Raw genomic sequence first — 18,437 nt, 5'->3', positions numbered from 1 at the left:
AGACCATTCCTGAGTTGTTCTCAATGCTGAAATCAGCGGAGGTAGAAGTCAAGAAGGAGCATCAAGTGTTGATGGTCAATAAAACCACTAAGTTCAAGAAAGGCAAGGGTAAAAAGAACTTCAAGAAGGACGACAAGGAAGTTGCCGCGCCCGGCAAGCAAGCTGCCGGGAAGAAGCCAAAGAATGGACCCAAGCCTGAGACGGAGTGCTTTTATTGCAAAGGGAAGGGTCACTGGAAGCGGAACTTCCCCAAATACTTAGCGGACAAGAAGGCCGGCAACGCCAAAGGTATATTTGATATACATGTAATTGATGTGTACCTTACCAGTACTCGTAGTGACTCCTGGGTATTTGATACCGGTGCCGTTGCTCATATTTGTAACTCACAGTAGGAGCTGCGGAATAAACGGAGACTGGCGAAGGACGAGGTGACGATGCGCGTCGGGAATGGTTCCAAGGTCGATGTGATCGCCGTCGGCACGCTGCCTCTGCATTTACCTACGGGATTAGTTTTAAACCTCAATAACTGTTATTTAGTGCCAGCTTTGAGCATGAACATTGTATCGGGATCTCGTTTAATTCGAGATGGCTACTCATTTAAATCTGAGAATAATGGTTGTTCCATTTATATGAGAGATATGTTTTATGGTCATGCTCCTATGGTGAATGGTTTATTCTTAATGAGTCTCGAACGTAATGCTACACATGTTCATAATGTGAGTACCAAAAGATGTAAGGTTGATAATGATAGTTCCACATACTTGTGGCACTGCCGCCTTGGTCACATAGGTGTCAAATGCATGAAGAAGCTCCATGCAGATGGACTTTTAGAGTCTCTTGATTATGAATCATTTGACACGTGCGAACCATGCCTTATGGGTAAAATGACCAAGACTCCGTTCTCAGGAACAATGGAGCGAGCAACCGACTTATTGGAAATCATACATACTGATGTGTGCGGTCCAATGTGTGTTGAGGCTCGCGGTGGCTATCGTTATGTTCTCACCCTCACTGATGACTTAAGTAGATATGGGTATGTCTACTTAATGAAACACAAGTCTGAAACCTTTGAAAAGTTCAAGGAATTTCAGAGTGAGGTTGAGAATCAACGTGACAGGAAAATCAAGTTTCTACGATCAGATCGTGGAGGAGAATACTTGAGTCACGAATTTGGTACACACTTAAGAAAATGTGGAATAGTTTCACAACTCACGCCGCCTGGAACACCTCAACGTAATGGTGTGTCCGAACGTCGTAATCGCACTCTATTGGATATGGTGCGGTCTATGATGTCTCTTACCGATTTACCGCTATCTTTTTGGGGCTATGCTTTACAGACTGCCGCATTCACTTTAAATAGGGCTCCGTCGAAATCCGTTGAGACGACACCGTATGAATTATGGTTTGGGAAGAAACCTAAGCTGACGTTTCTAAAAGTTTGGGGATGCGATGCTTATGTGAAGAAACTTCAACCTGAGAAGCTCGAACCCAAGTCGGAAAAGTGCGTCTTCATAGGATACCCAAAAGAAACTATTGGGTACACCTTCTACCTCAGATCTGAAGGCAAGATCTTTGTTGCCAAGAATGGGTCCTTTCTAGAGAAAGAGTTTCTCTCGAAAGAAGTAAGTGGGAGGAAAGTAGAGCTTGATGAAGTATTACCTCTTGAACCGGCAAATGGCGCAACTCAAGAAAATGTTCCTGAGGTGCCTGCACCGACTAGAGAGGAAGTTAATGATAATGATCAAGATACTTCTGATCAAGCTCCTACTGAGATTCGAAGGTCCACAAGGACACGTTCCGCACCAGAGTGGTACGGCAACCCTGTCTTGGAAATCATGTTGTTAGACAACGGTGAACCTTCGAACTATGAAGAAGCGATGGCGGGCCCGGATTCCGAAAAATGGCTGGAAGCCATGAAATCCGAGATAGGATCCATGTATGAAAACGAAGTATGGACTTTGACTGACTTGCCCGTTGAACGGCGAGCCATAGAAAATAAATGGATCTTTAAGAAGAAGACAGACGCGGATGGTAATGTGACCATCTATAAAGCTCGACTTGTCGCTAAGGGTTATCGACAAGTTCAAGGGGTTGACTACGATGAGACTTTCTCACCGGTAGCGAAGCTAAAGTCCGTCCGAATCATGTTAGCAATTGCCGCGTTTTACGATTATGAGATATGGCAAATGGACGTCAAAACGGCATTCCTTAATGGTTTCCTTAAGGAAGAATTGTATATGATGCAGCCGGAAGGTTTTGGCGATCCTGAGAATGCTGACAAGGTGTGCAAGCTCCAACGCTCGATTTATGGGCTGGTGCAAGCATCTCGGAGTTGGAACATTCGCTTTGATGAGATGATCAAAGCGTTTGGGTTTACGCAGACTTATGGAGAAGCCTGCGTTTACAAGAAAGTGAGTGGGAGCTCTGTAGCATTTCTCATACTATATGTAGATGACATACTTTTGATGGGAAATGATATAGAACTCTTGGACAGCATTAAGGCCTACTTGAATAAAAGTTTTTCAATGAAGGACCTTGGAGAAGCTGCTTATATATTAGGCATCAAAATCTATAGAGATAGATCAAGACGCCTCATAGGTCTTTCACAAAGCACATACCTTGATAAGATATTGAAGAAGTTCAATATGGATCATTCTAAGAAGGGGTTCTTACCTGTATTACAAGGTGTGAAATTGAGCTCAGCTCAATGTCCGACCACGGCAGAAGAAATAGAAGAGATGAGTGTCATCCCCTATGCCTCGGCCATAGGGTCTATTATGTATGCCATGCTGTGTACCAGACCTGATGTAAACCTTGCCGTAAGTTTGGTAGGAAGGTACCAAAGTAATCCCGGCAAGGAACACTGGATAGCGGTCAAGAATATCCTGAAGTACCTGAAAAGGACTAAGGAAATGTTTCTCGTTTATGGAGGTGACGAAGAGCTCGTCGTAAAGGGTTACGTCGACGCTAGCTTCGACACAGATCTGGATGACTCTAAGTCACAAACCGGATACGTGTATATTTTGAATGGTGGGGCAGTAAGCTGGTGCAGTTGCAAGCAAAGCGTCGTGGCGGGATCTACATGTGAAGCGGAGTACATGGCAGCCTCGGAGGCAGCACATGAAGCAATATGGGTGAAGGAGTTCATCACCGACCTAGGAGTCATACCCAATGCGTCGGGGCCGATCAAGCTCTTCTGTGACAACACTGGAGCTATTGCACTTGCCAAGGAGCCCAGGTTTCACAAGAAGACAAGGCACATCAAACGTCGCTTCAACTCCATCCGTGAAAATGTTCAATATGGAGACATAGAGATTTGTAAAGTACATACGGACCTGAATGTAGCAGATCCGTTGACTAAACCTCTCCCTAGGGCAAAACATGATCAACACCAGAATTCCATGGGTGTTCGATTCATCACAATGTAACTAGATTATTGACTCTAGTGCAAGTGGGAGACTGTTGGAAATATGCCCTAGAGGCAATAATAAAAGCATTATTATTATATTTCCTTGTTCATGATAATTGTCTTTATTCATGCTATAATTGTGTTATCCGGAAATCGTAATACATGTGTGAATAACAGACACCAACATGTCCCTAGTAAGCCTCTAGTTGACTAGCTCGTTGATCGATAGATAGTCATGGTTTCCTGACTATGGACATTGGATGTCATTGATAACGAGATCACATCATTAGGAGAATGATGTGATGGACAAGACCCAATCCTAAACATAGCACAAGATCGTATAGTTCGTTTGCTAGAGTTTTCCAATGTCAAAGTATCCTTTCCTTAGACCATGAGATCGTGTAACTCCCGGATACCGTAGGAGTGCTTTGGGTATACCAAATGTCACAACGTAACTGGGTGACTATAAAGGTAGACTACGGGTATCTCCGAAGGTGTCTGTTGGGTGACATGGATCAAGACTGGGATTTGTCACTCCGTATGACGGAGAGGTATCACTGGGCCCACTCGGTAGTGCATCATCATAATGAGCTCAAAGTGACCAAGTGTCTGGTCACGGGATCATGCATTATGGTGCGAGTAAAGTGACTTGCCGGTAACGAGATTGAACGAGGTATTGGGATACCGACGATCGAATCTCGGGCAAGTAACATATCGATTGACAAAGGGAATTGCATACGGGGTTGATTGAATCCTCGACATCGTGGTTCATCCGATGAGATCATCGTGGAGCATGTGGGAACCAACATGGGTATCCAGATCCCGCTGTTGGTTATTGACCGGAGAGTCGTCTCGGTCATGTCTGCTTGTCTCCCGAACCCGTAGGGTCTACACACTTAAGGTTCGGTGACGCTAGGGTTGTGAAGATATGTATATGCAGAAACCCGAATGTTGTTCGGAGTCCCGGATGAGATCCCGGACGTCACGAGGAGTTCCGGAATGGTCCGGAGGTAAAGAATTATATATAGGAAATGCTGTTTCGGCCATCGGGACAAGTTTCGGGGTTATCGGTATTGTACCGGGACCACCGGAGGGGTCCTGGGGGCCCATCGGGTGGGGTCACCTGTCCCGGGGGGCCACATGGGCTGTAGGGGGTGCGCCTTGGCCTTCATGGGCCAAGGGCACCAGCCCCACTGGGCCCATGCGCCTAGGGTTTCCAAGGGGGAGGAGTCCAAGTGGTGGAAGGCACTTCTGGGTGCCTTGGGGGGGGGGAATCCTCCCCCTGGCCGCCGCACCTAGGAGATCAGATCTCCTAGGCTGCGCACCACCCCCCCTTGGCCCTCCTATATATAGTGGGGGGAGGAGGGACTTCATAACACAGCCCCTGGCGCCTCCCTCTCTCCCCGTTACGTCTCTCTTCCTCGTAGTATAGGCGAAGCCCTGCTACTGTGACGCCCTGCATCCACCACCACGCCGTCGTGCTGCTGGATCTTCCTCAACCTCTCCTTCTCCCTTGCTGGATCAAGAAGGAGGAGACGTCTCCCGTCCCGTACATGTGTTGAACGCGGAGGTGCTGTCCGTTCGGCACTTGGTCATCGGTGATTTGGATCACGTCGTGTTCGACTACATCATCACCGTTCTTTGAACGCTTCCGTGCGCGATCTACAAAGGTATGTAGATGCATCCAATGACTCGTTGCTAGATGAACTCCTAGATGATCTTGGTGAAACGAGTAGGAAAATTTTTGTTTTCTGCAACGTTCCCCAACACCAGCAACTATCTAGGACGCCCAAACACCCAAGAGTAATAAACTTCTCAACTTTCACTTCCACGTACCATCGTGAAAAACTCAAACCGGTGCAACGAATGAAATGACAAGAACACACGAAGTGCTCAAGTCCCTCACTCTCAAATCTCACCAAAGCAACAAAAGCTATGGAGGAATATGAGAGGAAGAACACAAAAAGAACTTCAAGATCTAGATCCACAAGGTTCCCTCACTAAGAGGAGACATGGATTGGTGGAGAATGTGGATCTAGATATCTCTCTCTTTTCCCACAAAAAGATTCAAGATTCATTGGAGGAATGGAGAGAAGGCAAAGCTTTTGGAGGTCAACAATGGAGGAGAAATCTTGGCCAAAGTCGTTGGGGGCAATGGGGAAGAAGACCCCTTTTTTATAGTGGGAGGACAAATCCAATCGTTATATGCACTTGTTGTGCTCAAGCGGTACTACCGCTTAGCCCGGTCAACGCAACCCAATGAGTATAGAAGTACTAGAACGACAATTCCGTCGGAGCAGTACTACTGCCTCTGACAAGCAGTGCTACCACTAATTGTCGAAGGGTTACAGAGGAACCAACGGTAGCCAGCACCACACTAGAGTGGAAGTACCGCACAAGCGGTACTACCGTGTCACTACCGCTTATAATCCAAATAGCAATAGAAGGCATTTCCCAAGCAAAAGTTGGAGCGGCACCAGCCTGCGGAAATAACGCCTAAGCGATACTACCATGGACCTGAGCGGTACTACCGCCAAGGTGCTGTAAACTTGCCCAAGCACAACAATTGAATGCAAAAAGACCAAAATTATTATAACTTCTGCAAATGAACGCTGATTTTGATGAACTCCATCGGTGAGGAACTGACATAAACTCCAACATCGAAAACGCAATACATAAACTCCGCCCAGTTCACCAATGTCCTCTACCCCAACATCTACATTCTTAAGGTTATTTTGGTCGAGCTACTCTATTATAACCCCGGCTTTCCTCCGTAATAAGGGAGTTTGATGCTCCACAACGGGGAGCTGCATGATCACATTTCTTGTCGACATCCCCGATGAGCATGTGCTTGCCATCTCTCGGGCCACGTTATCTTCACATGATGCTTATGCTCTGTGCATGGGTGATCACCCTGTCGACAACTTTGCCACTCACATTTGGCATTTATTCGCCCCTAGTCGGTGCAAATTATCCATTTGGCCATGTCATCGTCATCGTCTACCATGTGTCATCCTCCTCCATCATAGGTGCAACCTTGGTCGGTTGTGTCCATCTTCGGTGGAGAAGAGGAAACCATCGAGCACATGTTCTTCGCTTATGTTCATGCACGCATCATTCAGGAGTAGGTGCTCCCCACTGGTCCACCATCGATCCTCTATGTGAAACAGACTTGCACCTACGCCTCATATTTTGACCACTAAACCTTTGGATTGCAAAATAATTGTTTCAATAATCTCTTGATGGTTTCCGAAGCTTTCCATGACCTCAATTTTTGTAAAGATAACAATTATGTAAGTCAGAGATGCATGGACCAAAAGATAAGGAAACTGCACAATCGATCCATGGTGAATAACCCTTTGCTTTGTTTCATAATGCTAGCTCCATCACATCGCTACATCCTCCAGGTGGTTGGGGGGGGGGGGGTCTACTGATTGAAAGAGTATCAGTGCTCCTCCCGCGAGCCATTACGATGATGGTTGTGCTCTTGGGGTTCTGAATGAACTGCGTATGCCTGAACTTGTGGCCTGCAACATTATCACAGGTGTACTTTTGTGGCGGTTGTGATGCTCCCACTTGGGTCTAAAACTTCACAACCCTAGACTATTTTTTGTTCTGCTTCACATTTTAGCAAGTGTCTTATGCTGCTTCTTTGTTGTTTCTCTTTTGCGCCATGCAAAACTTATGTCTTTCTTTTAGATCATGCAAAACTTATCTTCTTTTTTGAGATCACGCAAAACTGATTTAATAAAGTACTCCTAGTTTAAGGACACCGTTGTAACCCGCTCCCAAAACGCAGCCGCCTCCTTCCCCAAACAAAACTAAGGTTCCTTTGCCGCCTGCTGTCGCTATCGCTGGTCCACCTCGTCTCCAGTGGCCTTAGGGCCATGGCGGTGCGATGGATCCCTGCCTTTACCGGCGGGAGGGCTTCGCTTGTTAGATGTTTCTTCGAGTTTTGTTAGGGTTTGTGTCCTGTTCAGGAAAACGAGACGATGGTGGATCCTTGAAAATGGAATAAGGTTCTTCCCGCCAAGCCTCCGTTCCGGTGGTGCATCTAGTATCATCGGTGGGTGTGTGGAGGTGTGACTCCGGCAAGTCTGTCTTTGGTGAATTTGCTCGGATGTGGTCGTAGTTCGTCTACATTCGTGTGTCTTCGGGTCGGATCCTTCCAATCTACAATACTCTTCAACGGCGACGATTGCTGTCCTGGTGCGCTGGTCCTATGAAGTCTTAGCATGACGACCTCCCGACTATTTAGTACAACAAGTTTTGCGTGACTCCGGCGAGAGAGTGACGAAGACGGCGGCGCGCCTTCAACTCGCTTCAGTGTTTGTAGTCATCGTTAGGTGGTATATGGATCTGTATATAATTTTTATTATTTTTGGTGTTTGTTGTACTGCCATGATTAAAAATGAATAGATCGGCAGTATTCCTCCAAAAAATAAAAAATAAAAAATGGATTAACCAAAAGTTCAGTTGGGCTGTTCTGCCCCTTAGGCCTTCTAAAGAGAAAGTAACCCGCCTAACCCGTGTCTTGCAATTAGGTTCAGTGCAACAACTACATAAAAAAGATAGCAACCTTGGATCTGGTCAAGAGTTAGTGTACCACACATACCCATTGCATTCTTATCTGGACGTGCCAATTACCCAAACTGGCCATAATAAGTTACCATTAAGAGTGCGCGTGGCCGGACATAGGGAAGATAGGGGGAAAGAATATGCCTCCGGGACTTTCGGTAGTCCGGTTAGCGGGCTGCCGGACATGAGGAAGACACAAGGATCCGCCGAGGCCTGAGTAGCTTAGTGTATTGTATCCGTGTCGTGGGAGTGGAGCGCGTGACTGTAAGTGCATATAGTTTTATCTTTTTTGTTAAAATATGTCTAAAATGTAACTTTTTCGTTTGGTTTGTATGAAATTGTCACGTCTATATGAAATCCGGCCAAGTTTGCATGAATTTCACCCGGTTAGTTGAAAACAATATGAAATATATGCGGCTAGTGTTGGATGACGTCCTCCCGCATCCGTATCTGCGGACGGACGCCGGAAGAAATTTGTGGGTTGTCGTTGAAGATGCCCTTATGAAATATCAGGGTATTATTAAATCTCTAATATTATTGTGCGCGTACGTACTTTTATGAGTTTTACCACATTCTGCTCGGAAATTTTATTCGAAGCGTGTAAAGTTGAATTACACTGCCAAACCACAGACACGCGAACATTTTCGTTGTTCGACACCAAGCTTGCAGAGCCTTATTGAACTCAGATTCAAACCAACAATTCAGCTAGAACTTTTTGGTCGTGCCGCAGTTGGTGTGGGTCACGCCGTCGTCGAGGTGGAGCACGCAGCCCTTGCCGTCGGCCGGCGCGCACTCGCAGTCGCACCCGTCGAGCTCCTGGCCGGGGTAGTTGTCGCAGGTGATGTGCCCTCCCTGGAAGCACACCACGGCGCACGGCGCCTTGGCCTTGGCGTCCACGATCTCCCCGAACACCACGAGCCCTGCAGGGTTGATCCGGCCAGCACACGCATACAAAAATTGTCAAAAAGAACCCATCTCTCACGGGATTATGGGTAAGAATTTACGATGGACGCACCTGAGAGGAGGAGGACGAGGGTGACCGACAGCTTCATGGCGGAAACCATAATGGCTTCGTGTAGCGTTGTCTTTGTGTGTGCTTTGAGTTGGCAGAGCCATGGAAACATAGACAGTTTATATAGGGAAATGAAATCTCTGGCGTGGCGATTTCATTGACTTCGAGCATGGAGATGGAGGGGTCGAGTTTGCTATCGCTTTTATCAGTCAGCGTACGTCTTAGACTAAACTGATACGGATCTGCCGCGCTCTCTGACCCGAACAGTGCGTGCTCTCCATTTTTCCACTTTCGGATAAGAAGCGGCTAACAGTTTCACTTGATTTGGTGAAGAGATCGCGGCGTCTTCTTGCGTGTGCTGCCGCGATTCATCTCAGTTGAAAGGTGGCAGCAAAGCGCTAGGGATTGACACGAGCGGGAGACTGTCTTAGTTACTCCCAAATTAACCAGCACCACTGATCGGTCATTTTCCGAAGTGCCACGCAGACACTAATTAGAGGCTTAGAGCAGCCAGGGAGCGGAAGCATCCTCGCAAATGCTTTTTTCTATCCGATTCAAATGGAAAAGGTTCAGGTTCTGGTTCAGCACCTCTCAGCGAGGTTCCCCGTGCAGTGCGCTGGAAAGTCAGCAATCGCGCACACCCCTCCGCGTGTCCGAACCTAAAATGGACCAGCCCACTGCGCTATTGTGCGCACCAGCGATTTTTGTCTGATGGAATTTTCGGCCTGGCTTTTTTACCTCGACCTGTTGTTTTGTTAAAATACTGCCAAATTATTTAAATATGTTCATAAGTTTTAAAAATGTTTGCAATTTTTTTAAATCACCATTTACAAAAAATTCATGTATTTAAGAAAAATGAACACGAATACAGAAAAGGTCCATGGTTTCAAAAAATATTCATGGATTCAAAAAACTCATGATTTTGAAAAACGTTGTTTATTTTTTCTAGAAAAAACATGAATTGAAATTATTTTCATGAATTAAAAAAAAATCAAAATTGAAAATGTTGATGAATTCAAAAAATGCTTGTGATGTATAAACATGGCCCTGATATAAAAAAATGTCCGGTAATTTGGAAAATGTTCTTGAAATTGAAAACATGTTCACGCATTTAAAATATGTTCATGAATTCAATACATGTTCTTGAATTAAAAAACTCACAAAACAAAAGGAAAAAATAGAAAGAAAAAAAAGAAAATGAGGAGACTGTCTTAGTTACTCGCAAATTAAGCAGCACCACTGATCACTTTCCCAAGTGCCATGCAGAAACTATTTAGGTCTTGTACAATGAAAGATGCTTAGAGGAGGTGCTTAGAGAAATAAACCAAGCTTTCTTTAACCACCGGTGCTTATTTGTACAGGATAGACGCTTAATAAAGCGCCTCTTCTGTAAAAATAGACACCGATGCTTCAGAAAAACTCGGTTTATTTTCCTAAGCATCTCTCTAAACACCTCCCATCATACAAGGCCTTAGAGCAGCCAGGGAAGCATCCTCGCAAATGCATTTTCTATCTGATTCAAATAGAAATACAAATGGAAAACGTTCAGGTTCAGTACCTCTCAGAGAGGCTCCGCGTGCAGTGCGCTGGAAGGTCACCAATCACGCACACCCCTCCGCGTGTCAGAACATAAAATGGACCAGCCCACTGCGGTATTGTGCGCACTAGCGATTTTTGTCTGATCGAATTTTCGGACAGCCTTTTTTACTTCAACCTGTTATTTTTTTAAAATACTGCCAAAATATAAAACATTTTCATAAGTTTAAAAAATGTTCGCACTTTTTAAAAAAATCACTATTTATAAGAATATTCATGTATTTTAGAAAAATAAACACGAATACAGAAAAGGTCCATGGTTTCAAAAAATATTCGCGGATTAAAAAAACTCATGACTATGAAAAATGTTGTTGATTTTTCAAAAAAAACATGACTTCAATTTTTTAAATGAATTAAAAAATAAAAATTGAAAGTGTGGATGAATCAAAAAATGCTTGTGATCTATAAAAATGGCTGTGATATCAAAAAATGTCCGATATTTCGGAAAATGTTCTAGAAATTGAAAACATGTCCGAATATTCAAAATATGTTCATGAATTCAATACATGTTCTTGAATTAAAAAAACAAAAATATGTTCGCGAAACAAAAAGAGAAAAGTAGAAAGAAAGATAAGAAAATGAGGGTACCAAAAAACTCAAAACAAAACCAAGAAAAAGAACCACAGAAAAAAACAAAAAAAACATTCAAGAAGGTTCTAGAAACAAGTGAGAAGCTCACACTTGGAAAAAATGTAAGATGCACCAGGCCATGTAGCAACCAGCGTTTGGCAGGTTGTGCGTTCATTCCCATTTGCCGCGGTACGAGGTAAATAGGATCCACCAGCTAGTGGCCCGGGGCGTGGGAAATTATGCTAGGCTATATTTTAGAAATTTTAGAAATTAGCCTGTGGCGTAGACTGACACCTTCACCTCCCCTCTACGTGGGATTTGTCGTCAACCCGACACCCCCCCCCCCCCCCCCCCCCCACACACACACTTCTATGGATCCAAGCCACGTGGGAAAGAGAGCCACCACTTATGAGCAATATGGGTAAAAGAAAGTATGTATTTATCCGAGAAGCCTTCACTAAGATCTGCTGTATTTTTTTAAAAAAGGAGGGACTTCCCAGCCTCTGCATCAGAACAATGCATACGGCCACATTTATAAATAAATAAAGAGGTTCAACAAGGTCTTATAGTCTGAAAACAAAATAACGGCAGACTTATAAAGAGTCACAACACCAAAAACAATAGGCCCAAAAGCCATAACCGGCTGGCATAGCAGATCTGCCGTATTTAAATACACATGATAATTCTAACATATAAATGCACCATCTTGAAGTGAGAAGAGAAGGATTGACTCATTCTCAATCAATAAACTATCAACCTCCAATACTTTAATTACTTGTGGCACTCGCTTGGGCACTTGTGCTCCCTAGCCTCTCTCGTGTGGGCAGGACCACCGAAATGCGGGTTACTATCTCTCTCATCTTTTCGTCCCTAGCTCGTTTGCTCGACGGTTGACGGTTAACCATTGACCGATAGTTGCTTGACTTTAAAGAAAATCTTGAATCTGTGAAAAATAATATATTTGAAAAAGTCCACACAATGAAAAACAGTTTGTAGACTTTAAAAAAGTCATGAATTTGAGAAAGAGTTTAAGAATATGGTAAAAACAGTTTTCAAATTTGAAAGTAAAACATTTGCAAAAAATTACACTAAACTGAAAATAATTAACAAATTTGAGAAAAGTTCACGAATTTGAAAAAAGATCAAATTTTTGCAAATAATGTGAATTTTAAAATTTTCACAAATTTGAGAAAAGGTCACGAATATGAAAAAAACAATTTTGAATTCGGAGAAAAGTTCATGTAAAAACACAAATTCTAAATTTGATAAAAATTCACCAATACTGAAAGACATTTTGAATTTTCAAAAAATTGCAAAAACATCACGAATTTGAGGTAACTTCACAAACATTAAAACTTTACAAACTGAGAGAAATTTTTTGATTTTGGAAAAAATATCACAAATTTGACAATATTTTTTACTATGAATATTTTTACACACATTTGAAGAAAACGAGTAAATCAAAAAATCAAAAAAAAGAAACATGAAAAGGGAAAAGAGAGAGCGAAAAAAAAGGAAGGTGAAAAAAACAAAGTAGACTTGTCCTTTAAAACCACATAAAAAACCGGTGGGAACCTTGGAAATTTCCCAAAACCAGTGGGGAAAGAACCAACGTGGGCCGGCCCGTATAGGAAGTATATGTAAGCAAGATGTAAGCATCATCTACGGTTAGTGAAAGAACAAGCGCTTATAACGTCAAGTAGGAATTGTGACAGGGAAATGTCTCGCTACTATTTGGCTGGTCCAAGTAGCTTCCCGCAGGTTAGTTTTTTTTTTTTGCGGATTTCCCGCAGGTTAGTTCATTTTTCTTTGTTGCTTCTTTCGGGTTTTTTATTCCATTGTTTCAAAAAAATTAAAAACATATATTCCATAATTTACATTTAATTAAAAATCTTGAAATTGAAAATGTTAGCACAATGTAAAATAAATTACAGTTGTTTTAAAAATACGTTGATAGCATCCCAAAAAATATTTGTGACATGAAAAAAATGATCAAGCCTTAAAAAACACATGACATTTAAAAAAAATGTTTACACAACATGAAACGAATGTTCATGTAATTAAGAAAATGTTTTCATACTATTAGAAAAATGTATGCTAGGTTAAAAAATGTTCACGTGTTTCAATAATATTTGTGCGATACTTATAAAAATGTTTAAACAATTTAAAAATATTCCATATGTTTAAAAAACATTGCTTATCTTTAAGAAAAATGTATTACTATGTATTTAGAAAATAGTTAATATGTATTCGAACAAATTATACAAATAATTATTTGAAAAAACATTGGTCGAAAATAGTATAGACTGGCTATCCAGCCGCTTTGTTGGTCGAATAGGGAAAAAGGGGTAACCCAGTACACACATCTGTAAGGAACCAATCTTTTTGTTGAAAAGGAAAAAACTGGGGGGTCGGATAGTTTGCGCAGGACTAGATTTGCTGCTCTCACATAGGAAAAAGGTTCAAAGAGAACAAATATATGACCAACGCAGATATGCTGCTTGCCAACATACTCTGCATCACCAATTTATACGTGTGGACGCACATGGTGCTGGCATGTCCCATGTCCCATGTCCCATACAACTATTTTGTTGTTATTAATCTAAGAATGCCACTGGAAAATTGAAGCAATGCCACTGTTAAAAGTAAATTGCATTTTTAACGAATGTTATTTTCAGAGAATGTCTCTGTTAATATGAATCAATGCAACCGTTTTAGAAATGCTACTGTCCTACTTTGTTTTTCATCAAGATAAGTTAGATGTTTTTTTTGTCGCCGTTTGTTTCATCCTCCTTTATTGACCAGTAATTGTTTTCTTTTTTGCCTCTGTTAAAACAGAGATATATATTCAACTTGTTGCTATAGCGAACTTAAATGTCACATCGATACCTTTGCTTGATTTCAGTGCAATTACACAAAAGGAGATTGGATTTCCTATTCGTCTTCGTAGATTCGTATTTTATCTTGTTCGTCTCATGAAAGGTCAGTACAGGCCTTCATCCATATGATTGTGCAGTGTGCTTTGAGATGTTGTGCTACTTGTATTGGTACTGTTTTAAATAAATGTTGAATTGAAGCTATTGTATTGCTGTCTTTTCCCATTAAGTAGTGAACAAAACTGGGACCAACTCAGACATGATGCTTGTTGCTTTGTTACAACAAACTCTACATCACCCCCTTTATATGTGTCGAGATCTCTTTCAGGTCTTCCTCACGAGTTGTTTCAAATCTTGGTCTTAAAAGGTCAGTACCGACTTTCAGTACCGACGTTCCTCAGAATTAACTACTGAATCTTAGTTCAAAACTGCAACACTTGTTAGGGATCAGCGGGAGTACCATTTCTGTTAGGGATCGACCGGAGTACATGTTTAAGAAATGTATTGTTCAGATAATGTCTCTGTTATTATATATCAGTTACATTGTTTTACAAATGGTACTATCCTACTTTGTAGTTCTTTCTACATGTTTAACCAAGGTATTGTTAAGATAATGTCTGTGTTAAAATGAATCAGTCGCATTGTTTTAGGAATGGTACTTTTCTGCTTTGTCGTTCTTTATACATGTTGAAAGAAGGCATTATTAAGATAATGTCTCAGTTAATATGAATGAATCACACTGATTGAGAATTGCTACTCTCCTGCTTTGTTTTCCATTAAGATAAGGTAGATCAGTAGATATTTTTCTTCTGGGAGTACAAGTCACCAACCATTATTTCTCAGTAATTGTTTCCCTTATACCTATTGTTACTTACAGGGATATCAAAATTGAAGCTCGGTTTTATTCCGACTTTGATTTTAGTTGAACTGCACAAAAGGAGTCAATGTGTCTAAGGAAAATTGCTGCATTAGTGGGTCTAGTTGGTCTTACCACTTTGCAGAAAGAAGCAGTCACTGTTTGCCCTACATTACAGAAGGAATGATCGAGAAGCTTTACAGATTATTAGTAGACGCTGGTGACATAACTAGTCTGCAGAGAGCATAGGCAACTCTACAACACGTGAAGTGCACTGGGTAAAAAGTTCTCCAAGTCTGTCAATGTCATGCTAAGCAACAATGATGGGGCATTTGGGTATGATAATCTATTTACCGTACTTTCAGTTTGTTAGTCCACTGATTGGTGGATTGACACTGGGGCCAATATTCATATGTGTGCTGATGTGTCTTTGTTTTCTTGCAGCATATAAATACGAAATCCACAGGGATGCTGATGACCCACAAGTATAGGGGATCTATCGTAGTCCTTTCGATAAGTAAGAGTGTTGAACCCAACAAGGAGCAGAAGGAAATGATAAGAAGTTTTCAGTAAGGTATTCTCTGCAAGCACTGAAATTATCAGTAATAGATAGTTTTGTGATAAGGTAATTTCTAACGGGTAACAAGTGATAAAAATAAATAAGGTGCAGCAAGATGGACCAATCCTTTTTGTAGTAAAGGACAAGCCTGGACAAACTCTTATATAAAGGAAAGCACTCCTGGGGACACATGGGAATTATCATCAAGCTAGTTTACATCACATTCATATGATTCGCGTTTGGTATTTTGATAATTTGATATGTGGGTGGACCGGTGCTCGGGTACTGCCCTTACTTGGACAAGCATCCCACTTATGATTAACCCCTCTTGCAAGCATCCGCAACTACAAAAGAAATATTAAGGTAAACCTAACCATAGCATGAAACATATGGATCCAAATCAGCCCCTTACGAAGCAACGCATAAACTAGGGTTTAAGCTTCTGTCACTCTAGCAACCCATCATCTACTTATTACTTCTCAATGCTTTCCCCTAGGCCCAAACAATGGTGAAGTGTCATGTAGTCGACGTTCACATGTGAAAGCACAAGTGCTCCCTGGGTGGTTTTGGTAATTAATGTCAACATATCTCTTGTTGGACTAATGTTTTCATTTAGTATATTTCAGACATGTTCAACAGATGGAGTGGCGTGGACAAGAGGATATGGAACCCTTTCAAGATGCTAAGGGCAAAGGATTGGCTCAAGCTCAAGAGCTCAATACTCTACATTTTACTTTTAGTGATCCAAGATCACATTGAGTCCATAGGGAAGCCAATACTATTAAAAGGGGATGAGGTGTTGCTTAATGGCTTGCTTGCTCAAAATTCTTAGTGATATGCTCCAAAACCCTCAACCACTTTCCCATATCCACATATGCCCCAAACCAAAAAGTCGAACTCGGCCCCATCGAAACTTTCTATCCGGTGCCACCGAGTTCTCATGACATGGGCACTGCCACAAACCCTAATCAATTCGATCTCACTGATGGGATCTCGGTCTCACCGAGATGGTCTTGCAAACTCTCTGTCGCCTATTGCAATAATTTCGGTCTCACCGAGATATGCAATCGGTCCCACCGAGTTTGCCTGACCAACTCTCTGGTTAGCTTATTACCAAAATCGGTCCCACCAAGTTTGCGTAATCGGTCAAACCGATATGAGGTTTTACCCTAACCCTAGCACATCGGTCCCACCAAGTTGATCATATCGGTCCCAACGAAATGCCTAACTGTCACATTATGAACTAAATCAGTCCGACCGAGTTTTCTGATTCGGTCCCACCGAGTTTGGTGATTTGTGTGTAACGGTTAGATTTTGTGTGGAGGCTATATATACCCCTCCACCCACTCTTCATTCATGGAGAGAGCCACCAGAACATTCCTACACTTCCAACATTCATTTTCTGAGAGAGAACCACCTACTCATGTGTTGAGACCAAGATATTCCATTCCAACCATATGAATCTTGATCTCTAGCCTTCTCCAAGTTGTTTTCCACTCAAATCATCTTTCCACCAAATCCAAATCAGTGAGAGAGAGTTGAGTGTTGGGGAGACTATCATTTGAAGCACAAGAGCAAGGAGTTCATCATCAACACACCATCTATTACCTTTTGGAGAGTGGTGTCTCCTAGATTGGTTAGGTGTCACTTGGGAGCCTCCGTCAAGATTGTGGAGTTGAACCAAGAAGTTTGTATGGGCAAGGAGATCGCCTACTTCGTGAAGATCTACCCTAGTGAGGCAAGTCCTTCGCGGGTGATGGCCATGGTGGGATAGACAAGGTTGCTTCTTCGTGGACCCTTCATGGGTGGAGCCCTCCATGGACTCGCACAACCGTTACCCTTCGTGGGTTGAAGTCTCCATCAACGTGGATGTACGATAGCACCACCTATCGGAACCATGCCAAAAATCTCCGTGTCTTCAATTGCGTTTGCACACCCCAATCCCATCCCTTTACTTTCTTGCAAATTGCATGCTTTACTTTCTGCTGCTCATATATTCTTGTCATGCTTGCTTGATATGTATTGTGAATGTTTAAACTTGTGCTAAAACTCTACCTTAACTTGAAGAAAATAAAAACTGCAACCTTTTCTTGTTAAGAGTCTATCCAACCCCCTCTAGACACCTCTTCTTGATCTTTTCAATTGGTATTAGAGCATTGGTCTCCATTGCTTTGGTTTAAACACCTTTGGAGGAAGACGGATGAGTCTATGCTGGGGAGTCTTAGACGTAAAGTGCCTATACTTGATGGAGAGTTCTTTCGTGAGTAGAAAATTGAGATGCTTGAGATTTTCAATGAATATCATTTGAACAAGTATATTACTAGCCCTTGTGCACCTCATTTTGATCCTTTGCATCCTACCCTGGATGACTCTATTGACATGATCCGCAATCTTAGAACTGTCAATTTAATCACTAGAGGATTGCCTAGAAACTTGTTTGCTAGCTTGCCTGCTCTTGATTGTGCCTACACCATATGGAGATTTCTTGAGGAACATTTCCAAAATATTCCTTGAAAAACTTAGATGAGATCCTTCATAAGTCTATTGCCTTGAGTAAGATGAGTTCCAATGATCCCAAATTTGGTGATGGTCTATTCGAGCTTACTAATCTTACACGTGCCAAAGGAGATGTTGGAATCATTAGCAATATCATCTTCGAAGCCATTAGAATTCATAAAGATGACTATTGTGATGACCATTTATCTAATGAATTTCCCTCTCTAGGAATTGATCCATCACAAGATGATGTTGAACATGGGTACTATGATGAGGATGATGATAGTGACTTTGATATCGATGAGTCTATGAGACACTTTGGTCTTATGGCTAATCTTCGTGGCTACATGGCTGGAGGAAAGGAATGGGTCCTTGATAGTGTATGTACTGATCATATGACCGGAGACAAGGATATGTTTTGTGAGCTTGCTGAAAACGACGACCCTCGGAAGTACGTCACTTTTGGTGATAACTCAAAGGGTAAG

At 42.2% G+C, this 18,437-nt stretch overlaps 1 protein-coding gene across 1 annotated transcript; it reads right to left on the bottom strand.

Moving 5' to 3' along the window:
• Window positions 1-8,540: 8,540 nt before the first annotated feature.
• LOC125553485 (uncharacterized) lies at window positions 8,541-9,160 on the bottom strand. Its single transcript, XM_048717259.2, has 2 exons — window positions 9,003-9,160; window positions 8,541-8,907 (listed from the first exon to the last, which is right to left on the bottom strand). Exons 1-2 carry the CDS (start codon window positions 9,109-9,111, stop codon window positions 8,693-8,695), a joined length of 324 nt encoding a protein of 107 aa, XP_048573216.1. The 5' UTR covers window positions 9,112-9,160; the 3' UTR covers window positions 8,541-8,692.
• Between the last annotated feature and the right edge of the window lie 9,277 nt (window positions 9,161-18,437).

This window comes from Triticum urartu, chromosome 4A (genome assembly GCF_056163025.1).
Source record: "Triticum urartu cultivar PI428250 chromosome 4A, HENAU_Tu73, whole genome shotgun sequence".
NCBI classification, from domain to species: Eukaryota; Viridiplantae; Streptophyta; class Magnoliopsida; order Poales; family Poaceae; genus Triticum; species Triticum urartu.
The sequence above is the reverse complement of the archived record's forward strand: the minus strand, read 5'-3'. Positions and strand labels throughout refer to the sequence as shown.

Excerpts from the sequence above, each read along its gene's own strand:
- LOC125553485 (XM_048717259.2), bottom strand. The coding sequence starts at position 9,111 with ATGTTTCCATGGCTCTGCCAACTCAAAGCACACACAAAGACAACGCTA. Across the intron at positions 8,908-9,002 it reads CCTCGTCCTCCTCCTCTCAG|GGCTCGTGGTGTTCGGGGAG; the intron begins GTGCGTCCATCG and ends TCAACCCTGCAG.